The sequence below is a fragment of the Drosophila innubila genome (assembly GCF_004354385.1).
Source record: "Drosophila innubila isolate TH190305 chromosome 2R unlocalized genomic scaffold, UK_Dinn_1.0 1_C_2R, whole genome shotgun sequence".
Lineage (NCBI taxonomy): Eukaryota > Metazoa > Arthropoda > Insecta > Diptera > Drosophilidae > Drosophila > Drosophila innubila.
This window is the reverse complement of record NW_022995374.1, coordinates 15,839,797-15,866,796: the sequence shown is the minus strand read 5'-3', so window position 1 is coordinate 15,866,796 and position 27,000 is coordinate 15,839,797. Positions and strand designations below refer to the sequence as shown.

General features: G+C 37.1%; 3 protein-coding genes across 5 annotated transcripts in view; 1 reads left to right on the top strand and 2 right to left on the bottom strand.

Annotated features, from left to right (window-relative positions):
• LOC117783021 (zinc finger protein jing) overlaps nt 1-27,000 on the top strand; it is a 158,781-nt gene that overhangs the window by 116,147 nt on the left and 15,634 nt on the right. The gene's annotated exons all lie outside the window — the stretch shown is intronic.
• LOC117785697 (putative gustatory receptor 28a) lies at nt 14,495-15,415 on the bottom strand. Its single transcript, XM_034623882.1, has 3 exons — nt 15,301-15,415; nt 14,652-15,170; nt 14,495-14,587 (listed from the first exon to the last, which is right to left on the bottom strand). Exons 1-3 carry the CDS (start codon nt 15,370-15,372, stop codon nt 14,531-14,533), a joined length of 648 nt encoding a protein of 215 aa, XP_034479773.1. The 5' UTR covers nt 15,373-15,415; the 3' UTR covers nt 14,495-14,530.
• Nucleotides 18,308-19,198, bottom strand: LOC117785699. Of its 3 annotated transcripts, none has more exons than XM_034623885.1 (3): nt 18,959-19,182; nt 18,708-18,896; nt 18,308-18,654 (listed from the first exon to the last, which is right to left on the bottom strand). In XM_034623885.1, the coding sequence occupies exons 1-3, from the start codon at nt 19,008-19,010 to the stop codon at nt 18,446-18,448; spliced, it is 450 nt and encodes a 149-aa protein (XP_034479776.1). In that variant the 5' UTR covers nt 19,011-19,182; the 3' UTR covers nt 18,308-18,445. The 3 variants fall into 3 exon arrangements, with proteins under 3 accessions (XP_034479776.1, XP_034479778.1, XP_034479777.1); XM_034623887.1 differs by having other exon boundaries at nt 18,559-18,643; nt 18,959-19,198; XM_034623886.1 differs by having other exon boundaries at nt 18,566-18,643; nt 18,699-18,896; nt 18,959-19,198.

Genomic DNA, 27,000 nt, shown 5'->3' with positions numbered 1-27,000 from the left:
GCACGAACTAAGCCCAACACGTACTGCACTTTAATTACAGCCGAACCGAACCGAGCCGAGCCAAACCGAAATGTTGACGAAGTGCCGCGCCGGTCACTTCGGCTGTCACACACACACGCACTCACACATCTCATGCTAAGCGAAATGCTTTCATTAGCTTAACAGCGCAGCACGACAGCGACAGCGACAGCTGCTGTAATTGACAACTGTTAAGTTAACAGGCAGCATCTAAGCTGCTGTTGATCTGCTGCCGCTGCCGCTGGTGCTGTTCTGCTGCTGCTGCTGTTGCTGTTGCTGTAGTTTGGGGACTGTGGTTTGATCTGCGCTGCCAGCTGTCGTCGTCATTGTCAACGACGCACGACGTACGATGGCGTCGAGTGTTAATCAAAGCGTAGTTAATTGCTTTGCCGAAAGAGCCGAAAGAAAGACAGTGATTGGGCTTGATGTTAGATAGGGGGCGGTGGGGGTAGCTAGGCAGAAGGAGTAACAGTTGACGTTGATGTTCAGCTCAGCAACTGTTAACGCATGTGTTTGTGTGTCTGTGCGTATGACTTTTGATTGGCTTAACCCCTTGTTGCTGTTGTTGCTCTTCTTGTTGCTGTTGCATGTCTAATTTGGCAAGTGTTAAGTGCCCGTCTGGGCAACCCGGGAGGTGTGAGGAGAAGACTTTGCCCAAATGGCAACGACAGCCGTCTACAAAAACAATAAATACTAATTAAAATGTATTTAAATACAAATTCAGACACGAACATGCCCAATCCACACACAGACACACACACACACATACACACTAACACAAACGTACATAAATTTTTATGCGCTGCGAAGCGTATGTTTTTGCTAGTAGTACAACCCAACCCCCTCTCCTCACCACCATTCCCCAACCAACAATGCGAATGAGTCTGGCGCCAGCAGCGAATTGTTCCGTATGTGTGTGTCTGTGTGGCTGTGTGCGTGTGTGCATGTTGTTGACTTGTTTTTGCACACTAGCGCCACCTAACGGAAATGTTTCATAAAAACTTAATTGTCCGTGTAACACTTTTTTTATAGCCTTTCTCTACCAAAGTCTTGTTAGGCTTTAAGTGGCATGTTTGGGCATAGTTATTATTAAAGGCCCCCTGACTATTTAAAAAGGATTCAAAATGTACAAAGCGGACATTATTGGATCATGAAGTAGAAGAAGAAAAACTAAGGAGTCTTGAGTAAAGAAAACTCTATTTAAAATTTGGGATAATTGGTGAAGAAAAAGATGTTCAGAAAGGTTAAAAGCAATCAAGTAATTTATGAAGAAAACTCTACTCTTCAGATAGAACAGGAAGAACATAAGCATAATTAATATATTTTACTACTAAAATAAGTCTTCAACTTAAAAGGAAACAAACACATTGATTTTTCGAATGAGTTAAAGGAGAAAGTTGAGTTGAAATCTAACCTTTATTTGGTGAAAGACTAGAGCTTAAATTTTTAAGCAAGTATGCCTATAAAAAAGAAAGAAATACCAAAGATCAATAAAGGTTCAGTTATTATATGTAGTTTATTTTCATTAGTTTACCCAGTCATACTATAGCTTGTAACTATGTAATCATATAGTTACATATCATCAAAGAAATGCTGGTTATTTCCAATTTCTGAAAAGTGCAATTACAATCAGTTTTATGCTGACCGCTCAATCAGCTTTTATGCAGTAGAATTGAGAGACGAAAATACAGAGAATTCTTTCAGTTGTTCATTTATGGTATTCCAATTCTGTTTATGTTGATTGCGGGAAGCCTACGTTAAAGTCGGATGAGCAACGAACGCATAACAACGTGTAATAAAAGCAATATGTGGCATCATTGTAATCAGCAAAAAGTGAACTCCCAGAATGCAATTCGCTTCACCTCCTCCCGGCACAGGTTTGACTCGCAAAAAAAAAGTAAGAGAGGGTAAGAGAGAAATGGAAAACTTGGGCGACATCATCCATTCGCATCAGTCGCCGTATCCGTCTCCCGCAGACGGTTCACATAACAAAAAGATTGGGAATGAAAAGAAAAATAGATTGAATTGCGTGCAAAATGCGTTTGCCGTGCGTTGCACGAATCAAGGGGTGGACCAAGGTTTGGAAGACCAGGCAACATGCACCAATAAAGTGCTGTAGCCCTTGAATGAGGTTTTGAGGCACAAAGGGAAACAGATAACGAAACAGCGAAGCATTTATACACTGCCAAAAAAAATTCAAAGGAAATAAGTAAACGAAAAAGTAAATGATAAAGTATCGTCTAACGGGGTGTCATTTTAGATAGAATAGATAAGCAACTATTGGAATATGGAATATACTAAGAAATAAATAAGATAATATAAAATGTAAAGCGCAACCAAATTAAAATTTAAAAAAGCTTTACGACTTATATTTTTATTACAATTCAAAAATCTAATAATTCATTATAATCATAATAATTAAAGTAATACAAAAATAACAACCAAAAATATAAAAAAAAAAACTTGAAATTTTTTAAAGTAGCTTTTCTTTATTTGTTGCAAGTTGCTTTACAAACTCATGATACCCACTTTAGGGTGAGGGTGCAACAACAACACGCGCCCTAGACAAAGTGTCGCCGTCTGTCCGCCAGCCTAAATGTTGTACGTGTAAAGCATTTAAAGTAATGAAGCGCCTCTGGGCTGAAGTTGGTAGCGCCACCACCACCAACATCAGCACGACCAGGGCCAGGGTTGTCACTCTGTGTCAGCGCAACAAGAGGAGTGTGAGTGGGAGTTTTGGGCACACAATGTGGCAAACGCTCTCTCCCTATCTCTCACTCGCACTCTCACTCTCTTACTCGCAATATTATTAGTAACATTTGCGCGTTGACTTGATTCGTTGTCAGCTGGACAATCATTCAATGCAGTCAGCCAATACATCAATATGTCGTCCACTGAGAGTCTGTTCAATGATGCGTCCAAATGTGGAAAGAGTCTGAAAGGTGTGAGTGTATGTGTGTGTGTGTGTGTATGTGTTTGTAAATCGAACTCAACCTTCTGTTTTTGGCAGTATATGGTAATTTATGTGTGGCATTTAAATGGATCAGCCACGGTCATAGACATCCTCCCACCCCGCCAACCCCCTCTGACATTCGGCACGCCCCCGCTGGGCATCCACAAATTGTTTAAGCAAACATTTGGAAGCTACCGTTAGTAAATATGGTAACAGAACAGGACACGACAGGATAGAAGAGGACAGGACAAGCTGGATTTGAATGAGATCCGTTTCATTATATGGCAAAGGCGCGTTGTTTGTCTTTGATAAATGTTTGGCTTTGCCTACTCTGTGTTGCATCTTCTTCTTCATCATCTTCTGCCTCTACTGCTTCTTCTTCTTCCTCTTCTTCTTTATTTGCTGCTGCTGCTTCTTCTTCTTCCTCTTGCTGGTCCTTGAAGACATTTTACGTGCTTGGCTCCATTCGTTGCGATTATGAGCAAAGTTTTTGGTTATTTATCAATTTAATGACTTTGCACTTGGCCAACGTCAGTTGTTGTTCTCATTGTTGTTGTAATTTAAAGCTTTTAGATTGGATTTATATTGCGAAATTAAGTTGGAAATCTTTTGCCACTGAAATAAAAGTATAATTAATTCATTTTATGGCTGGACTTTGACTTGAAACTTTAAATCGTGTATGCTAAACAATTTAACATTGCAAATAAATTAAAGAACTTCCTGTAAATGAAAAGAATGGCACTTTTGAATTTTTTTAAGAGTTTTCCATTTGGAATAATTGTAATAATTGGATATTAAATAAATAAAAATCAATTCATTGAATTGATCGACATCTACATTGAAGCTTAAGATCATCTTAATTTAATTTAATGATATTATACTTAATACGTAATAAAATAAAACTTTTCCTATTTAAATAAATAAATCAATTTGAAGAAATGTATAGTCAACTTAATGAAAATGCCAATAAAATATAGCAGAGATGGTATAATCAAAAACAGCTGTGAATTTTTTAAAGTTGTACTTTCTTTCTAACAACAGAAGTTCTAACAAGTCAATACTCTTTTTTTTAATATATGTGATATTTTATTTTATTCCGTTTTCCATTACATTCCATTCCATTGATATGCTTTTCGCTCATCCACTTGCTGTCAACTTCTTATTGATGACAACTCTAAAATCAATCCCTAATGCCCCTTCCCAGACCAATCCTTAGCACCTGTTGGCGCCCCTAACTCCTCTCACTCAAAATGTCAATCTTCACCCCTGGCAAGTTGCCAGCCCCTCGACACCTTGACGAGTGACTCGCCAAATCCACACCGAAAAATTCCAATTCTACCTTCCCTCTCCCTTTGTTACATCGCTTGATTGCACTTTTTTCGGGGTTATGTTATTGTTACTCGGTTAGCAACAACGTTGCCACACAAATGTCAGCATCATAAACCAATTTTTACAAAATTTTCCAATTTGTTTAGTTGAATTTAAGCAGCCATTGAAGTCGAGGCAAAAAAAAAAAATCCCAGCTAAGTAAATATTGTGCGTCTGTCAAGGGAGGGCACAACCCCTCTGTCTAGGGGTTGACAGTGGGCGGGGGCTCAGTAACTGCTTACATGCGAATCAAAACACAACCTGTCAACTGTCTGAGTGTGTGAGTGAGTGTAGATTGTGTGTTCAGTCTAGACTTTAGTGTTGAACACTTTTGGAAACACTTGTCGTGACACGAGCACGAGCACTAGTACGTTATGAAAATTAAAGATTTTTGAATTTTATAAATATAAGAATCATCTAGTAAATAAATAATTGATCGAAATACCTTCTTAAAATAAATCTTAATATTCTGGGAACAGGATAATCTAATAAATAAAAGAATGTGAATTTAAAAATTTAAAATTATTAATATTTTTCTATCTTGTTATAATAATTAGATGAATAATTATTACTTCATTTTGCAATGTAAATTTAGTGTATTTTATTCATCTTTAGAGGAAAAAAATTAGTCGTGCCTATCGCATCGTATGCTAGCTCGTGTCACGTCCTCTCCAATTATATCACGCTCCCACCACTAAAGTGTAGACACCCTTGGCAAGGCCAAAATACGCACCATCACTATGCCCATCATCATCAACATCTGAAGTAGGAAGGAGGCGGTTTTCAGAAGACGCGTGCTGCCATTTTTTGACATTTTCGTACCCCCTGTCCCCCCAACCCTCTTCCACGGTCACCCCCCAGTTGTGATAAGTTGTTCAATAAACTTGTTTCGCAACTGATTTGGCTGTGCCAATTTCCAAAGTAGCCAAACTTTGCCCCCCTACCCAGTAATTGTCCAAGAAAGTTTATACCAATAGTCCAAACCAATTCTGAACGAAGAAGTTTTACTCCGACTCAGGTTTAATCTTGAAGACTTGAAATAATTCCTTTGCTATTTAACTTTGTACCCAGTCAATACTGACAGGGATCTGAGTGGCCACGTGATGCAGCAACAAAGTCCATTAATGCATCCATTGTAACTCACAATGCACTTTGAATGGCATGTGCTTCTTTCTCCCCTTCCAAAGTCCATTCGAATCTCTGTATAGGCTGCTTAATTTCAAATTAGGGTGGCAATTTTTCATGGCATGTGCCTGAACGCGGAATTTAGAGTTCGAGTCGCAGTGTTTGTGATTTTCATTAATAGCATTTGGCACAATTGCAGCCCTTGGTCCAACAAACGACCCCTGAACTCGGTACGGTTAGTCCAAAAAAACCCCTTTGACGCACAAACTGCAATTATGCGCAATGACTTTCGATTTTGTCCCTGGGTTTCCCCTGTGCCTGAGTCTGAGTCCTTCATTGGCAGTTATCAGAAATCAACAGAGGCAACGGAGGACTTCTCAACTCTTTCCCTTTCTAACCGTTCCACTCTCTCTCTCTCTCTCTCTCTCTCTCTCGGTTGGCCTTTGTTTCAAGTACTCGAACGATCAACCCACTTCAAGTCAATCTTCAGTATTTGCAATCAATTTAATTTCAATGACACAAAATTTGCATCGTTTGGGGGGCTTTTTCTATGCAGTTGTGCTCTCGATTTTGTAGGCAGTAGATTTTGAGTAAATATGCAAATCGAAAATGCAAATTAGTTGAATTTTCGATTTCGATTTTGATTTCTATTTTCTTTTCAATGAAATGGAAGCGAATGAATGAATCAATTCAGAGGTAACGCCAACTGAAACAAAAGCCAAAGATTCGCATCTTTCGTTGCATTCGTTTTCGCATTCGCACTCAACTGGAAGCAATTGAAGAGGTAAGGAGTTCCGAAGTTGGGGAAAGCTTACGGCCTACGGGATTAGAATGCGTCATGTGTGAGATTTGACTTGTTAATGGAATAATTTATCTGTCACTTCGCACTTGTTTTATCATGGTACAAGAAAAGAAAAGAGGGCTCTATGAATAAAAGAAAATGTAAAAATCCACTTTTTAAATTTTATATACCTCAGCATTCTATTCTCTTTGAATTAAATTTGGATGCTCTCTTCAATTTATCTTTTTTTTATGGTACAATATCATTTTCTTCTTTATGCGACATATATAAATATGTTCCTGTTTCAATCATTTAATCTTTTATGGCTCTCTCTCTCTATATCTTTGAAGAAGATTCAGTCTTCTTTGTCTGTCATTCGTAAGCGTTATATTCTGTAAGAGAACTATTTGCTCCTTCAAACATCCAGAGATTTAATGACAACAGCACAGATTAAGCTCTTGCTTCTTTTCTCAATATCTCATCCTACAAATGTCTACAAAGATGTTCACTTAAGGAAAACAGGTAATTTCTTTTCGGAACAGTTTAAATATTTGCTTTTGGCCTTCAGAGAAAGAGTTCTTCGAGTTCTCAAAGTTCGCTGACAATGTCTAGGATACAAAATTTCGTATAAAAGGCCACTCGAGATGCCTTCAGCTCAGTGTTCATCCTACTCATCCCATTCTCAGCCACTCGAAATGCCTCACGCACACATGGATACAGACTGCTGCGATTATAAACGATGATGTTTCGCTATAGACTTTGCCATTTCATGTCAGACTCGGCCTCTTTTTTATTTTTAAATGCCTCTCTCAGAAGTGCTTTAAGCTGGAAAAAAGATTAAAATTTCAAAAAACGAAATGCATTCCTTGAATAGCGCAAATATTTTCGAAATTAAACAAAAACATTGAGAAGAGTAAAAGAGCCTTGAAAGAGCGTAGGCAACCCTTGTTGAGTCACAGCAGCAAACGCAACCCTATACGAGAACATCCCAAATGACGTGCACAGCATTTGGCACACTATTATTATCATTATGCTCAGCTTTCATTATTATGATGATTATGGTGGCACGCGTTGCCTATAAAAGAAAAAACAACAACGGCTACAACTACAATAATTGTATAGAAATAACAGAAACTAGGGTTGCCAGCCAACGCGCATCACTTTGACAGCTACCAAAGCGAAAGAATTATAATTTGCAAAAGAAATTCTATACTATTTATAAATTCAAAATTTGAAGAATCGCCAAAATTAAACATCATTTAAAACTTAAAATACTCATTTAAAGCTAAAATTTAGTTTATAACAATTCAAAATACTGCTAGGTTCATAGGAATGGTAGAATGAGACACGGTTTTACTAAATAAATATTTTAAATGACCAACTTAAAAATTTACACTTAAATTTTGATTCTAAGCAAATTTTATTAGATGCTCAAATAGTAAAAAATTTAAATTTCCTACAGAAACTAAGAAAAGTTGAAATAATATGCAATGTTTATTAAGTTTAAATTTAAAACTTTTAAAAACATATTTTGTTGCGGATTGCTGAAAATGAAACATGAAGTGCGGCAACAGCGCATTCAAACAGTAACATAGGGGAAACGTTTAGGAAATGGAACATGAAATGAAATGTATGCAATGCAAGGCAGTAAATTAAGTGCCCGCTGGGAATAGTAGAAGTGCGTGTGTGTGGAAGTGTGTGTTGGTTGTGTGTGTGTGTGAGAGTGTGTGTGTGTGTGTGTATATGTACCAGAGAACTGCAACGGGTATGTTCGAGTATGATTGAGCACCAGAGCGACAAGTTCGATCAAAGCAACTCAGAGACTCGGTCGCAACGGGCTCGATCGAGTCACGGGTCTCTTTGTTTACGATCGAGTCGCGGGTATGATTTTTTTTGCTTTCGAACAATTCGGGTCGAGTAGCGTTCGAGTCATACGATCTGATTTGATTGTGATTGTTTGTGAGCGTTCGTTTCGATCAATCACGTTCGAGTAGCAATGAACGAAATGATTTTGAGCGTTTGTGAGCGTTCGTTTCGATCAGAGTCACGAGTCATGATCGAACTTGCTGACTGATTTGATTTGATTGTGATTGTTCGAGTATGATCGAAAACGACACTGTTGATTTTGTATTTTTTTTCCGGCTTCTTCTTCTAAATAAATGTGCGCATACATGTACGTACATTTATATTTATGTAATTATATTATATTTATGCAAATGCATATTTATATAACGCAATTATGTACACACATTTTATTAAAACTATTATTTATAATTTATTTATTTATTATTAATTATTTATTTAGTCTTAAATATTTTTTTATTTATTTAATGTCAACTTAGAATAGTTTGTAAAATATAAAATAAAATGATGAAAAATGTCTGCTAAAAATTTAAATTTTAAATTAAAAGTAAAATGAAAAAATTAAATTAATTAATATTATAAAAGTATAATTTATTTTAAATAATTTAAAGTTTGATAGTTTTTCCAGTCTTTAAAAAAATTACAATACTATTATTTTATTATGGGCATGTGTAATTGCATGTATGTATGTACGTATGTATACGCAGCCCGTAATAAATTTTACAATAAACGTCTTAAACATAAATACTATTGCATTTATATACATATTTACGCGCATAAATACATATCATTGCAAGCGCAAACGCTGCCACGTGCGCGCTCTGCCTTGTACATTTTCTAAACGAGTCAACTCGAGTATGACTCGATGATTGATCCGATCGTTTGAACAAAACGGGTATGAATCAAATCAAATCAACCAGCAAGTTCGATCATGACTCGTGACTCGATCGAAACGAACGCTCACAAACGCTCAAAAATCATTTCGATCATTGCTACTCGAACGTGATTGGATCGAAACGAACGCTCACAAACGATCAGCATGATTGCGGACGAGTTGATTCGAACTGACCGTTCGAATCAAACGCTCAGCTCGAACGATCCGCTCCGATCGCTTGAACAAAGTGAAAAAATCACAACGAGTACGAGTCAATGTTCGAGTCTGATCGAACATCTCTAACCCGTTGCAGTTCTCTGATATGTACGCTGTGTTTGAATGTGAGCTAAGAAATGGAAAAAAACGATGCTCACTGGCTGGTTCTTTCACGTTTTAATGGGTTCGTTTGGCTGCTGCTGCTTCCCCTCTTTGCAGCGCAACTCCGCTGCTCTACAAGCTGTCCCCTGGCTCAGAGGCTTACCCTTTCATTATGGGCTCAGTTCTCTGTGGGTCTTGGCATTGTTATTTGACGACGACGACGACGACGACGAAGGCGACGGTGATGGTGATGGGAAGTAAATTTCAAGTTCTTGCGATACAAATTCATTTCACTGCGGCTTTATTTCATTTTTTTTACTCTGCCACAGCAACACTTTCTGCTGTAGTTGTTGTTGTTGCATTGTTATGTTAATTTTGATTATACGCATTGTTATTGTTCTTCACTGTGCTTCATGTTGTTGTTGTTGTTGTTGCTGTTGTTGCTGTATTTCTTACTTGGCACGAGACTCGCTTTTCATATCTTGCTGCTCACTAATTTGTGCGCGTGCCGTGCTGGGTGTGCCACCCCCCACCCTATCCCTGGTCTCTCTTCCCCTGCTGCTGCCCACTCTTACAAATCACATTTAAATAGTGCGGAATATGTTTTTGCCCTTCCCGATTCCTTTTCTACACCCCATCAAAATGTTGCTTTGTTTTGTCAGTCTCATCCAAAAATTTTATTCCTCTCCTGCGGCCATCGTCATCTTCATCCTCATGTTCTTCCGTCATGTCCACGTGCCGGGCATCAGTTTCAAGTTCTCGTCTTCGCCCCCGCCAGCAATGTTAGTTGGATGGTTGGTTGTCTGGGAGGAAGAGGGAAGCACTTCCGAAAAAGGGGTTTTCCATCGAGTTGTCAGGGCAACTGTGAAATTAAAAGTGTTCTGCTTAAGTGTTTTGTTGTGTTATTGCAAGTTGTCAGTTGGTTGTAGTTGTTGTTATTGCCGCAAGCTTTAACTAATGTGTAAGACAAAAAGGTGACCATACTTTGCCCACTGTCCTAGCCCCCTTTTTGTGGGTGTAGACTGACATTGCCAGAGTCAATCAGTTGCGTTTAGTCTCTGATAACCTTTTTTTGAAGGTGGCGTTTAATTTGTGGCAACATTTTGAGGTTGTGGTTGCCATAAGTACTATTATTTTAACGCTTACAGAATGGAATAACTATCTTCATTTTGTAAAAGATTTAATACCCTTTCAGATACATACTTATTATATCTGGTCATTTATGCTTAAAGTGTACTTATTATATCTGGTCATTTATGCTTAAAGTGTACTTATTATCTCATTTTTATTTTTAAAATAAATGAAAAAAGAGAGAGTATTTGCTTTTCATTCCAAGAACTTCAAAATATGACTGTTCTTTACTTGTATAACATGGCACGGTTAAAGTAAAAGTTCTAAATTATATTGTATTCACTAAATTTCCCCAATCTTTCATCTTTTTATGAGTTAATCAAATGAGTTTTCTATGCAATTATAGACAGCACCCTTAGCGTAATCTACTCCTTCCCTCGGTGTGGGTCAATTGTAACCCTTAGTTAAGCCGTAACCTTGTCGTGCCGTGCCGTCCACATCACCTGCAAATCTCCCTTAGTATTGCGAATTAATGAATATGTATTATGGCCATCAAAGGTGTTAATGGACACGACACGCCACACAATTTCGGACCACTCGCTGGGGCAGATCGTGGTACGGTGTGCGATATGTGGCATGTAGCAATAACAAAAGCGTTGCAGCCACAAATTGCATCAGAAATGCAAACAAGTGGGCAGCCCCGTAAGGTAGCGCCTACTGCAGCTACCGCGAGGCGGACACCGGAAGTATACGAGAATGAGAACGAGCTGAAGGATGAGAAGGAGGAGAAGGACAAACCGGGGGCTAATTGAATATACAAAATGCCTAACCGAAAAGCTGATGAGACTCTCTCAATCCCCTAGACTCTACAACCCCCCTCCTCTGCTTCCTCCTGTGTGGCACACAAGCACGTGTCCATGTAGATGGATAGATGGATGTGACTGGGGATGTGGATATGAACCACGTGTTAACCCTTCAAAAGTTGTTATTGTCGTAAACTGATTGACCGCTATGACGAGAACGGGTTATTCTGTCAGGCAAATGTAGGCGTTGCCACGCCCTCCACACTCGCACACACACACACACACAGAGTACACGGTGTTCAATAACGTTAGCTACGGCTTAAGCATCATTGAGTCTACCTTACGAGGGGTTACAGCACTTTTCCGACGCGGGATTTTGAATCAATGCTTAGGGTGGATTGCAATTTCGCGCAGTGTATTGACATCGTGGGAGTTTAACATTTGTTTTCACCGCCCCTTCTTTTCCTATACATACACGCTGCATTTTCCACTTACGTTTTACACTGTGCTCTTTTTTATACCTCGTAGTTCTGGATAGATGAGGTATATGTGTACATGGAAAACAAAGGATTTATTTTTAGAGATTTTAATAGATTTTTAATAACATATCTCAACAATAGATTTTATTGGATATTGAATATTTTTTTGCTTAATGTATATTTACTATGACTTTCGTAGGGTATACTTTAAGTCCTTACGTGTGCAGCTTAACCCTTTGACTTGTGTGGTGTGTTTTAACAAGTTTTTTGGACCTTAATCTCATCCATGTATTTATATAGTTGTCTGTCCGTTCGTCCGACTGTCTATCTGTCAGTCTGAGGTAACTGCAGTCCTCAGGGCTGCGTTAACTTTTTGACTTGGCCCTTGCCGTTAGCCTTTTGATATGCGTGCATTTTCCTTTATTTTTGTTTGTATTTTTAGCTGCCACCCTTCAGCACACCCCTACCCCCTCTCACTCTCAATCTCTACGCTCTACCCTCCTGCATTTTTGTGGGCCTATCGCTTTTAATTGGAATTGTTTTACTCGCATTTTGTGCCCACATTTCGTCGTCTCTTTTGTTAATGTCATCGTTGTTGTTGTTGCTGTTGCTGTTGCTTCTGCCTGTTATCTCTTGTTGTTATCTGCATTCTTTTTTCGGCTGCAATTTTCAGTGCGGTTCGGTTAATCGCCAGGACTTGCGTGGGATTACGAGGGGGCATTGGGGAGAAGTATGGCCAATCTAGAGAGGGGAAGGTCTGGCTTATTGTTCTTGTTTTGATTGCGACACACAGATGTCTGGCCAGGTGAACAACTAGAAAGTTGGAACGTGGAATGGAACAACAATGCACTCCCTCACACTCTCTATAGCTATCTCTCCTCTCTTTCTTTGCCTATAATTCTCCTTTTATGCAAACAAAAGTTAAATAATTTATTTTCTTTTATTGCAGGTATGGAAAACTAAAACAACATTTTGAACTGTGACTCTAAAAGACGTTAAATTACTAATATGAAGTGAGAGAGTGAGTAAGAGAGGCATATTGATGCTGTCTCACTTTAGCTACACTCCTTTGGCATTGTATTTCCGGCGAAATGTCAAGAACTATTGGTAAAGTATTTGTATGCCAAACAATTGAAGTTGAAATGTAGAGAAATGTTTGAGAACCAAAAGAAAAGCAACAGCAACAATAATATCCGGTTTATTTCTGGAACTTACTCCCTCAAATCCGAAAGGAAAACTCTTCCAAGCGCCTTGGATCCATATGTTATTAGAACTGTGGAATGGGGGCCTTGTAGGGAGTTTTCTTTTTCTGGGTTTGAGTTGAAATTTTGGCATATGCTGAGTCCTATCAATGAAATGTTTATTGGTTCTATTATTTGAGTTTTTCAACACAATCACATTTTCCCACTGGCATTTTCCAATTTACACACATATACTACTTACACACACTCACACATGCTCAAGACAGTTCATGGGCGTCAACCATTGCAAGTCACGCACTTCCGGGCGGTGACACGCCCCCTAATTGCAGCTACCGATAGGGCAGAGAAGATTGAGAGAGAGAGAGAGAAAAAAACGAATCACCAAAATTAGCAATTGTCATTTTGAGTTCTATTCACAGCACAACTGTGAGGAATTTTCCAGTTTCCATAGCTGAGAAATTGTCCAAAACAGGCAAGGAAAAATACGTAGAAGGGAGGGGTGGAAAACTCGTAACAATTAGCACTCAAGATTGATGACTGAGAGAAAAGAGCGCTCAACCGGGGGGAATAGAGAAAGAGGGTGAGAATGAGGATGAGGGTAACAGTACGAGGAGGGGTAAACTGTCCAAGAGTAAAAGATGTTACGTGTGGTTTGATTTTGTGCGTGTATTTTGCACCGAAAGACTGTTATTAACATTCGTTGCATGCCACAAAAGAAGGCGTGGCAAATAGGTAAAATATAACCGAACTGGATATGATGAATCGAACTTGAAATCAATGTGGTGTATTTAAGTATGAAGATTGCAATGACAGTTAGAAGAAAAACTTTCATTCTAAGAATCTTTGGAACAATTGCGCCGGTACTGCTGCTTTTATCAATGGTTTTACTGCTGGCCTCCAAAATAAGAATTATAAACAAAACTGCGATCACAATTTCAATAGTAAAGAAACTGTTGATTTCATTACTAAGCTTGAACTTCATTTTAAGAAATAAATTCATAACAATAGCCAAACTGCGAAAAATGTGATCAAAATAATAAATAATAAAATAATCTAGTTTTTAGATCAAGAAATTTTAAAAAAATGTTTGCCTTCTACGCTTCGCTTTTTTGACTTTGTTATTATTATTCAAATTGTTATAAGATGCATTTTGCTAATATAAAACAAGTTTGGATTTTTCATTATATTCTGTATTATTGCTTACTTCGCGGTTTTTTCGTCACAAGCGCAGACTGTCGTATTAATTATGTCGATAATAGTAGAATTAACATACCATACATATTATTTTAATCGTAATTTTATGAAGCTCTTATTTATCTTAAGTCGAAATAGAGGTAATAGAGCTACTATTTTGTCTTCGAATAGACGTTTGTTCGAATCTAAAGTTTAGGATCAACATTTGCAATCAACTCATCTGAGAAGAACAAGTTGTTTGACGACAAAAAAAATAGTTCAAACAAAACGTGAAAAATTTTATTTTGAAGATAAAACATATATATAAATCCCAAAAAACAAGTCTGTTAAAAAATAAAAAGCATACTTTTAAAATAACAAACAATTTTATTAAATTTATATAATTAAATACTTAAATTTTAACAATAAAAAGAACACTTTTGGTAATTGTGAATTGCAACGAAAGAGAAAAATAAATTATACAAAATTTAAATATATTAAACTAATTTAAAACCTGAGAATCGATTTTATAAATAAAATAGGCGACACTGCCAATTATCTGCAATTATAAAAGAACAAAAATTTGAATTTGAACCATTACTATATGTTATTGTCATACAAACCGCTACTAAAAGACTACGATCCAATTTAAACAGTTCTGAGATAGTGAATCTGACTTTCCGAAGAGTCAACTGTGTGGATAGACGGAACAGGCGATCCCTTACTTCCAGATCATCGGTTATATTAAGAATCTTTGGGACAATATCGGTGGTAGTACTGATTTTACTAATAGTACTACTTCCAACCTCCACAACAAGAAATATGAGCAGAATTGAGAACGCAACTTCAATTATAAAAAAATTAAACTCAGTAATATCAAATGTCTTAGCCGATTTTAAAGAATAGTATTCAAACACGGTATTGCAACCCAATACAGTTATAACAATCAACAAATTATAGCTGAGATACTCGTCGATAGTTTGGCAAACATCGCATAAGAGATTTTGTATGGTGGATACATGTTTAATGGCATTCTCAGGAACCTGGCGTACGATCGAGGTAACATTAACCACCGTATGCATTGACGATATCTCCAAGACGGTGTTATGCGCTTTATAGGCATCTAGAATGTCCTGGAGAATCTGTGAAAAAAATGTTCGTCTTTGTCAGTAATTAACTTCGACAGTTTGATATTTCTTCACCGATCTTTTGGTCACTAACGCTTGTTGTCACTGAGTTACAGGTGTTAATTAAATTGTTAAGTCTACTTACCTCGTTGATCATGCTGAATCGCCTCTTCACCAAGCGTGTTATGCAGATGTATATCAATAGCATTATGTGCATGTTCAGATGTGGTAGAATAATGCTCACAAGCAAATGAACGATTTCCCAACTTATGTCATTTCGCACAAGATAAAAACCGAAACACAAACTGCTCACGTAGTATATCACTATTCCCATCGACATACAAAAATTGAACCAAAAAATGCGATGATAATTCAACTTTTTGCCAAGACGCACAAAGATCTCATCCACAACGATAATATTTTGTATGATCCTGACCAGTTTTTGACGCATGAAGATGGTGAATGCTATGATTGTGGACATGACAAAGATTCCTGTAGCTGTCTTTACCGGAGAGACCAAGGGAAAATTAATAACGCATAATACTTGATACAAATATTGCAGAATTCCAGGCACAAAGGAGTATGGTGAGACACGCACATATTTATCCTTATTTATGTTAAGTCGAAAAAGAGCTACGCTGAAGAACGAGATGTACGATATAGGAAGAAGAGATTGATGCAGGTTTTTCGCCTTCCAAAATTTTAAAATCATTTTTTTCCGAATATGCGTTTGCTCGACTCGAAGGTTTAAAATCAACTAATGAGCATTAAATTAAACTAGACGGCATTAAAAGTTTATACGAAAAGTAACAGATACAAAATGAAGATTATAATTTAATATTAAATTCAAACACCGGAAAAACAGGTATTTTTTGCGATAACCACTTCACAATAATTAAATTATGCAATCATTAAGATATTGCATTATTTATATTTTTCTCAAATTGTGCATTAAGTTAAATAAATTAATTTTTCTAAATACGCCCCTGTGTGCGGATCAAGAGATTCATATAATATGGCGACCTTAATAAAAAGAAGCAAATTTCTCATTACTTCCACTATTCATATAGGCCAATTTATAGACTTTCCTTCTAGTATAACCTTTTTATATGTTGCCTTAGAGTAACTGACACCTCTTTTTGGATTTTTTTTTTTTGAGTTAATGATCCTTGTCGGAAAAGAATAACGAAATCGAAACCCCACAAAATCTACTCAGCTACCCACACAAAGACAGAGACAGAGACAGAGAGACACGGACAAGTGCCACATACTCCATTAGCGGCATACAATTTGTACCTACCGAAAAATCCATCAAAACAAGCCCACAATAAAAACCAATTCCAATGAAATTTTTCATGCTACAAAATTGAAAGAAAAGAAGAGAAGAGAAGAGAAAAAAAAGAAGAAGACGAAGAACGGACATCAAATAGTCCAGCTCGTTGCTGTCATGACTTGTCTGGGAATGGGGCATGGATGTGGTAGCCACAACATGAAATCTCCGAGAAGCCCTTTTTATGGTGCAACAAATCTCGAGTTGAATAAAATGAAAGAAGAAGAGGAAAGAATTGCTGATGATGACGACGACCAACGCTGAGTGAAAAACTCGAACAAACAATGCGGCCAAGGCGGCTCTGCACATGCCCCCCTGTTCCCCCTCTCTCTTTTTTTCTCTCTCTCTCTATCTGCTCTAACTACCTAGCTACCTCCCCCTTGACAACGACGACGACAAGTTGTAGCAGGAGGCGGACAGAGAACTTTGCCACGGCCACCACAATGAGTCGAAGACGATGACGATGACGTTGTGCCTCTTGTGTGTATGTGTGTGTGTGTGTGTGTGTGTGTGTGTGTGTGTGTGTGTGTGTGTGTTTGTAAGAATGTGTGCAATACCATATTATTAAGTGTAGCCAGAAGCAATTAAGTGTAGATAAGCAAACAATAATGTTCCTAGTCACGTACCTTACAGTCTTGGGACATTCTCTCACTTACTGCCCCACTGCCTCCTCCTTTCCTTCTTTCCTTCTTTCCTTTCTCCCATCCCAGCCTCTGAACTTCTCTCCTGATGTTCAATCACTCAAGTGTATTGGTCAGTTCACAATTTCAAGCTTCAACTCCAACTGAGAACTCACAGCTTCTGTTGCATTTGTTGGTTGTCTGTCTTTGATACATTTAATTTCATTAGATGTCCCCCAATAACAACAACAACAGAAAGTACAATGTGTAGTGCCATTTAGCCAATGTTCGAGATTGACATATTATTGGACTTGGTCCTTAGATTGCGTTTAAGTCTAAGACAGCAACTCGAGTTGAAGCATCGAGCTGATGTTGAGAGTGTAACGATTTGCGGTACTTCACTTGGATGACAGTTGTCAGTCCGGGAAAATAAACACTCTATAAATTAGAAAAATTCAATAAACTATTAAAACATTAATATCTGTACGATAAAAAGAAACATTTATCAAATGAATTCTCTGGGGTGAATAATCCATCAGCCTTGCTGTCATATATGTGTAACATTTGATTTTTAACAATACTTAAGTTGTCATCCTTAAACGGTTATTTTCTATGCTATATATCTAAGATCTGTTTAAGTTTGCTTTACTGAAAGATACTCTTCAGTTTAATAAAGTAAACTCCAGCTGGAATTCCACCATAAAGTTTAGATGCATTTTTCTTCGTTTTTATCTATTTCAATTTAAATTGGAAATTTTAATATTACAAAAAAATTGCTTAAACAGTTGAATATTTACTTAAACAAAGACGTTATAAATGTTTTATTGAATTTTCATCCCTTCTGTTTCACTCAACAAGTTTCATGCATAAATAATACTATATAGTTGTATTTCATTCCCTTTCAATCCCTTTAACTACTTTTCAATAAACTGCAATTTTTCAGCTGGTTTCTCAGCACTGTCAAAATAAACAGTCCATAAAACTGAAAAACTGACCACGGACTATAACAGAACATAAACAAATAACTGAGAACGAAAAAAAAATACAATAGAATTTAAATTTTTTGCCTCCACTATTCGTATTCCATTTCTCACACACAATTCTCATTTCCGTTTATTGTTTTCGGTTCAAGTTCACTGAAAATCCCACATAGTGTTTCATTTCACGCTGTCCTAAAAAAAAAACTCTTAACTCAAATCGAATAAAATGGCGAAAATATATATTTTAATATAATATTTTTATAGTTACAGTTCTGGGTTAAACACATTTCAAAGCTACGCGACAAACATTACTGGACAATAACTCTGGAAAAAATACTTTAAATTACAATAAAATTTTCTTCAAAAAAATCGCACTAACATAATCGAAAGAATACATAGTGTACACCAGGTCAGGGGTTGTAGGGATTCACCGCGACTGTCACATGGACATCTACTCCTACACTTTTTACAGTGTCTTGTTGGATTACCAAATTGAAACTTATCAGGGTGTAACGTCAGCCGACAGCCAACTTTCTGTGACCAGAAACAACAATAATCCTGTACATAAGCTTGATAAAAATCCTTTAATAATATGAGATTTTTCAGTTATTACTTTTCTTACTTAGCTCGTAAGGATAGGGCACACACTCGGAGTATAGATTGAAGGGATCTGGTGTACTGGTCAAATAATCCTCCGGTTTTAAAATTTTCTCATTTATACTGGCGCCCATTGCACAAAAATATCCCGTTTCATTTGTATCACATTTGCCATTCCAAAGATAATTGCAGTCAACACACTGACTCTTCAATCCTATCAGAATGACGCATATACTCAGAATTTATGAATTACAATGAAATAGGGATAATATTTACCAGGCAGTAATATGACAATCGATGCTAAAATAATTCCCGGAAACTGCAACATCGTAATTAGAATTTTACAATTTCAAGTTTTAGCATGAATGCTCGATAATTTTTTTGTGTTCTGACACATATCGAAAATACGCTAAAGTTTTGCAAATAATGGATCAAAATCGTAACCTTCTTTACTTTTCTACAATCCCAGCCACCTTGAATGTAATAATGACTTTAATTTTCCATCAGATCGTGTGATATTTTCCATAATAATGTAGAAACTATTGTATAACAATCTTTTGACAAATTTCAACGGGTTGACTCGTTTTACGGAGACGAATCCAAAGGAATAACCCGGTTGGTGTTCTTCCAATCAGGAACAACCATAATTAACGGCATCCGAATGACGTTTGCATATTTCAGTTGAGTTCAGTTTATCTCCTTAGAGTCCACAAAGAATACGAGCTTCTTCCTTCTTTGACCAACAAAATTCTGTTGAATTTTCAATGCTCATTATAACGCCCGAATGTTCCGAGAAATCAACTGACCCAACCTGCAAGTCTTGAGAGTTTATTTCTCTTCATATATTTTTGTTGATCTTTCTGCGGCGTCTGTTGAATGTGGCAATGTGAAGAGACACTAATAACACAAGCGTCCAATTGGAAATTAAATGCATTAACACAGGTTTTATCACAGATCTCAAGATAATTAAATAAGTTTGACTTGGAATCTTACCTATTAGAGTTGATTTTGTATTTTTTTATTTTGAGCTTTAGGTGCTTAGCTGAAGATTTTAAGACCATAACATTTTTATATTATTGTTTTTTGTTTATTACATTATCTTTAAAGTCTGCAAGTCGATTAAACGATCTGTTTAAATCTTTACACATACATATATTTATCTTAAATTTAAAGTATATTTCTTAGACCTGTGTTATATGTACTAGTTTTATAAATCATCCTTGAATTTTGCCTATGCAGATTTCCAAAGATCCGTTCAATTTAAATTAATCATCTTTGTTTAAGAACATGCCTAAGATTTTTTGAGATTTTAATGAATCTGGAAATTTAGTTGAACAGTCCAACTATCTACTTTTATTTGGAACCAAGCCTTGACATACTGAAAACTGAGTAAAGCTAGATAGCTACCAAGCAATTTAAAATAATGTCCGCTTGGTGGCGCCACCTGACACCTGACCAAATGCATCACAAATTGGCCTTTGCACTTTGGGCCACTTGTCGCTGGCAGTTGTCACCCCGCCTCAATTCCCCCACTCCCTGTTCCCCTCTGTCTTTCAGCACTTGTCCCATAGCTGGAGGTGTAGCTCTGACTGAAAACTTTGCCGTTGTTGCTTTCGTTCTTGTTGTTGTTGTTGTTGTCGGTATCCCGGCGCCAACGACATTGGTGGCTGCTGCATTGTTATTCAAATGCTGCCATTAATACTTCACTGGCAATTGCAGAGCGAGAGAGGAAGGGGAAGACAGAGAAAGCGAAGGTTCTATGAGTGCTCCTATGGAACACACACACACACACGTCATGTGGACTCCGACTCCGACTCCGGCTCGAAATACGGCACGGTCTACGGCTCTTCGCTTTTCATTCGATTTGCAGCAGCTATTCATATGTAAATGCTCCTGTTGAGACTCAGAAAGTGAGAGAGAGAGAGAGAAGGGAGCAACCGCTTGGCACACGCCCACCAAGCTCATGTACTTCCCCCTGCTCCTCCCACTCCCCCTCTAGTCTCTACTCTTCTGCATTCTATTCAATCTATGGCATTTCTTTTGACTAAGGCCCCTTTTGAAATTTAATATTCGTAAATGAAATTTTCAAGTGAATTTGAATTTATTAACTTGGCATTGGAGATGAAGGAAAGCATTCTAACGATTGCGACCAGAGTCAATTTTTGTTGGTCAAAGAAGCCAAACAACAATTGGCCACAGTCCACAGCCTTTGCCCTTCGACCGTGTGTCCTGTTGCCCAGCCCCCCCTCCTCCACCCAACCCCCCCCCCCCCTCAGGGGAAACTAACGACACCCGTTGCTGTGCATTAACGGAAAATTGTTAGAATAAACTCTATAGACACACACACACATGGCAGGCCATAGAAGCTACATTCTCAGATTGTATCAATGTTGAAGCCAAAAAAAAAAACGTGAATACGTTAAAGTCAAAATTGACCGACAGTGAGATGCCCTGTAGTTTGAGCTGAGATACCTTTTAAAAATAATTGCGCTTAAGTACATATTTTATTATCACAATTATAGGAAATCACGGTAGATGGCGTTAAAACTGTTTTTTTCTGATCTTCATGAAGTAAATTGGTTTATTAAATAAATTCTTTATTTAAAAATCGATCATGTTAAAACTTTCAGTATAGTTGAACTGCATATAAAACTATATGTATACCAATTTTCAAAACTCAAAGATTACAGGGTATGAAAGAAAAAAAAAATGATTATAGTAGTTGTTAAGAGGAGTAGGGGTAAAAAAAAAACATCATTTGAGCTGCGAGTATGTGATAAGTTTCGAGAGCTGCAACTGAAACCCCGCATGACAACAACAACAACGACAATAACACCAACAACAACGAAAACAACAACATTAGTGACACTAGGCAACATCAATAATAGCAACTACCATGTGAGAGAGATAGAGATAAAAAAAGGGAGGAAGAGGGAAAGAAATTACAATGCAACATCCCCCGTTGAAGGTATTGAATTTCAGTTGATATCTTTCGGTCCGGTTTCCCCGCCCCCTAACCGTCCCTCCCTCCCCTTTCAGCTATCCCTCAAGTCGTCGTACTTTCGGTCCGGTTTTAATGAATTTATCAGCTGTAGCCATCGCATGTGTCGTTGAGGTTCCATCTTGAGACATTTTCGTAGATCTCAACAGAACTCTGGTTCATTTGGATCATTGTAAATTCAAATTACTCCCTCTCCAAGAACTCTCCTCTCTATTTATTTTTTTTTTCAAGTTCGACTTTATTACCATTTAATGTGCCGCATTCGATCTAATGTTAATGGATTTGTGTATAAAGTTTCTTTTTCTCAAATGGGTTTTCGGCAGGGGTCCCCCACCCCCACACCGGCCTGAAATCTCCACAATCCTCAATCATGTCTCCAGACAGTCGTCAATTTGTATTGAATAGTTTTCAAATCTTACAATGTAATGGCTTCAATTGTGAATGCCTTAAATAACACATAAATTTACAATAAAATCTATAAATACAAAATTTTAACTCGCTTGGCCGAAGAACATTTTTATTCAATTGATTTATAAAGGGGTAAATAGAAGGGTTGATTTCAGACAGTATTTATCTTCTTCTTTCCATCTTAAATCTCTTAATTTTATTTTGAGCTCATTTGTATGTTCCTATCCAGTTTCTATCCTATATTATAATTTGTCACTACTTAAGTTTTCTAATTTATTTATTTATGTTAACTTTAAGACACATATTTTCAAATATAGAGCAACACATGAATCTATAATTGTGGCTATTTCTGCTGTTCTTCTACAATGTAGAATTTACATTTAATATTGGGTATATGCTTTCAATAACTCTGAATAATTTTATTTATAACAATTACAAAATTGAGGTAATTTATAGTTAGTTGAATTTCATATTCGTTCAATTTAAATACAACTTTAAACGAAACTTTAAGATACTACTCGCAACTTGAAGTGATTTCAATAAAGTAGTCAAAACATGGAATAACTGTCACGGTTACGGTGCTCAACACCAGAACACCAGAATACCATGAACACCAGAAGACCAGCAGTAATAAAACTTTAAGCAAACACTGTAATTGTGGTTGGCAAACGATGAACATGAACCGCAAAACTCCAACCAGACTCCGAAATAAATATATATACATATATAAATGCATTTATATGTATGGAGCAATCCATTGTCAGATGGCAGCCAAGGGCACCTGTCTGTGGCAATAGCATGTGGATTAAAGACGAGTTGCAGCATTGCCGTGGGGCAGGACTAGAAAGTACAAACAGCTAAAGTTGCACCATGAGCATGAACAAATGAAATGTATCTACAAGAACAAGATGCCAGATACAAGACAGACGGACAGACAGACAATCAACAAGGCAGACAGACATACTGTCAGTCAGACAAACAGACAGATTAACTAACACCGACAACAAGACAATTAAATTATGCAGGATTTTTCACTTTGAAGATTTTGTTTATCCTTTTCCTTCCTTGGCTACGCTTCAATTTTGCAAAATTGATTTTAAATAAATTAAAAGTTAAATATTGACAGTGTTCTCTGGACGCAGGTGCTAAACAGGTGCTCTCCCCCAGCCACACGCTCTTCTTAACCCTCTTCATACTGCAATATGTGTCAAATTTGTCAAAAATTCGAAGTGAATTTTGATCAATTTTGCATGAACAATGGTCAAATGGGAGCAGACCATTTAAATATTTAAATAACATTTCTTTTAGTGTTTTACCTTTGTCTAGATTAAAGAAATACTAATAAATTGATTATCTTATAGATATAACAATAACAACAGCAAATCAAACAACTTAATAGACTTCTCTTCAGATTTAAGTATTTATACTGGAGCAAACACAAACCTCACATTCTGTGCTTAAACTATTTAATAATTCTAAATAATTCTTTAAATAATTTAAATTTTAGTTAAACTTTCATTTTTAACCCTTTATCTATCTATGTATATATATTCCCTATTTAAGTTTAAGCTTTAATTTACATCTTAACATGATTTTTATGAATCGAACTGTCGATCAATCGGTAAATAATACATCGAGTTACACTTTTCTTGAAAAAGTGGCGAAAAGAAATTATGCAGAATAAAAATAGAAGCCAATTAATGATAAAATTTTCATTTAGGCGAAGATTTAAGAAAGTTAGACAGTTTGAAATTTAAATGAAAAATATTTATAATATTTATCGATTTTTCATGAAAATCGATTTAAATATCTCGATTAATCGTAGAAAGTATTATCGATTTGAATTTAAACTTGTTGATTTTTCGATGTATTTTTAAATCCCTAGACTCGTTTTCTCTTTGTAGATATTTCTCTCTTTCTCTCTCTTTTTTTTTTTGTTTCTCCAAATTCACATTCACATTTCATTCTCTGTATGGGGCATCAGTGAATGTGACCAATGTTCAAGATTTGTAATCGCTTCAAGTTATCCAATTTGTATGGGGCCCCCCTTTCCTCTCTCTCTCTCTCTGTCTCTCTTTCTCTACCGCACTTCCTATCCAGCATCCCCTCTGTCCCGCTCCTTCACTAGCATTGATAAATCATCTTTTGTATTTTTATATTTTTTTCTGGTGTTTCTGGTAACCGTTTCCCATCTTCAACGCCTCTTCAGAACAGTCGACGCCGCCGCCAATGGCAGCTGTTGCCTGCCGCATGTTGCACGCTGCCTGCTGCCTGCCGCCTGTTGCCTGATGGCTCTTTCTTACCACTACCTCTACCTCTACCTGAACCTAAACCTGAGCAGTTGCATTCGTAAATTTCATTGTAATTTTATGATTATGACCGCACGCATTTTGATTGATACTTTATCACTACTTACGAGGCCAACGGCCTTCGTTGCCCGTAGGATCCGTAGAGACGACACCGATTCACCCTCACCCTCACCCTCAACACCGGACACCAATTGAATTTCGATTTCAATGCTCATCATGATTAACATCGTGATTATATTGTTGTTGTTGTTGCTGTTGTTTTTCTTGTTGTTCTAGCGAATTTCAATTTTCAGTAGAAATGCATTTTTGGGGGGGCCTTTTGTAAATATACATCAATCTCATCCATCGATGGGGGCACATACAAAAAACTTCCTGCGGCGCACAAATTTTCAATGCCTGCGGCAACAAACTGGCGCTCATTATGGCTCATTCGGAGGGGGCGTGGCAGTTGGAACGGTGGTACGGTGGTGGGGCAACCTTTGGCCAATGTCCGGTACGGCCAGGCACTTGTCGGCTTCATTTCGTATGCCGTTAGGCGGCCCAATGTAATTATTCAATACATTTTACGTGCGTCGCATGCCAATGAGTGCCACGCCCACATTCGCCAACGCCTACCATGCGTATTTGTATGCTTTTCCACTTAAACTTCATTAGAATATGTGCTTGTGTGTGTGTGTGTGTGTGTGTATGTGTGTGTGTGTATTCAGAGAACAACTCCAACTTGCCCCATTCTGCGGCATTCTTTGCTGTCTCTTCCTTTAGCTACTTCTTTCGTTGTTGCCACTTTCGGCGCACTTTGCAATTTATTAAACATTTTATTGTGCCCCAAGGCGTGCTTGCTACAAATAAAATGCTGCACAATGTGGCCAGACGGTGAAACTTTTGCACCTCCCACCTCTCCCTCAGCAACGTAAGTTTTCAAACAGCTGGCAACGCTGCACAATTAAAGCTTAAGCCTAATGTTTAACCAGCAACAAATAGAAGAAGACTTAGCAGAAGAAACACATTAACCAAGGAGTTGGAAAAGTTGGAATGTGTTTTGCTTCGGATCTTTAAATATAAAAATAAGTAAAGAGTTCCTCAGGTGTTTCCCATTATTGCCTAAGGGATTTGTATGTAAAGTGAGTTCGTAATAATACAGGAAGAAAAAACAGTAATAGCATTATTATGCCGTTTAATAAAACATGTGAGCCTATATAGATAGACAGATAAGTAGATAGATAGAATTATTTAATAAAATAATAACAATCAGAGAATCATATCGAAACAAATATAGGTTACGGTTTAGGTTCCGGTACATCCCGAAATAACTATTTCTGTAAAAGGTTTTATTTCAGTTTTTTTGTCTCGGTTCCGGTATCAGTACCGGTACGTAACGGTACAACAAATCAATTTTGAAACATTTTAAAATGTTAAGATATCGTTTAAAAATAAATATGACATCGAAATAAATAGCTAGACCTAGAGCAAAAAAATGTTTTGAACGTATGAAAAATTGGGCATAGGGTCCAAAAAATATCAAATTTTCTAGATGATTAATATTTAAATGCAGAATCTATTTGGGGGCCAAATCATGATCAAAGTGATATTCCGCTTGAGAATCGGTTAAGTTTTGATAATGTTATGAGAGATCAAAGTTTTCGAAAAAAAATGTCAAAGGGTATGCATTAAAAACTGAATAAAAGGTGGCTTAGAATCGAAAAAATATCAAATATTCTAAATGATAAAAATTTAAATGCAGAATCAATTTAGAGGCCAAATCATGATCAAGATGACATTCCGCTTGAAAATCGGTTTATTTTTGATAAAGTTATGAGAAATCAAAATTTTAGAAAAAATGTCAAGGGGTAAGTATGGAAAATTAGATGATAGAAGCTTAGTATCAAAAAAATATCAAATTTGCTGGATGATAAAAATTTAAATGCACAGTAAATTAAGATGCCAAACCATGTTTAAAATGACATTCCGCTTGAAAATCGGCTCAGTTTTGAACAAGTTATGACTGTTGGAAGTTGGTCAACTCTTTGAGGTAGCAAATTTACCACAACCGGTATTCGGTTCTTGACAGAGATTCTATTTCGGTAACGGTTTTAGTTCCGATAGTAAAAATGAAACGATTAGTTTCGATTGACGGTTCCGGAACCAGTTCCGGTGTTAGTCCCTGATAATAGATATAATATTTCGTGATTAATACCTGTATTTATATTTTGGCTATATTACGCTTAGCAACTAATTCTTAATGCTAATTGGTATATTTTTATAAATTATCTGTCTTCTCTGCTCTACTTTCCCCACACGAGTGTTTAAAAGTTGGCCAGCCTGTCTGAAATATGTACTTGTTCACCTCGCATGATAACAGCTAAGCTCTTCTGATCCCACACACATACACACATGCATAAGGGCTCTGCCGTTGCAACAACAACAAGGGAGAAAAAAAAAGGAAAGAAAATGAAAGAATTTAGGTCTTCCAGGCGAGTGCATGCATTGTGAGTCCTGTCAGAGGGGAACCCCTTAGCACCCCAATTATAACGCGCTAAACAATAAAGAAAATAATAATAAAAATCTAGTGCACACACACATAGACAGACAGACACAATACA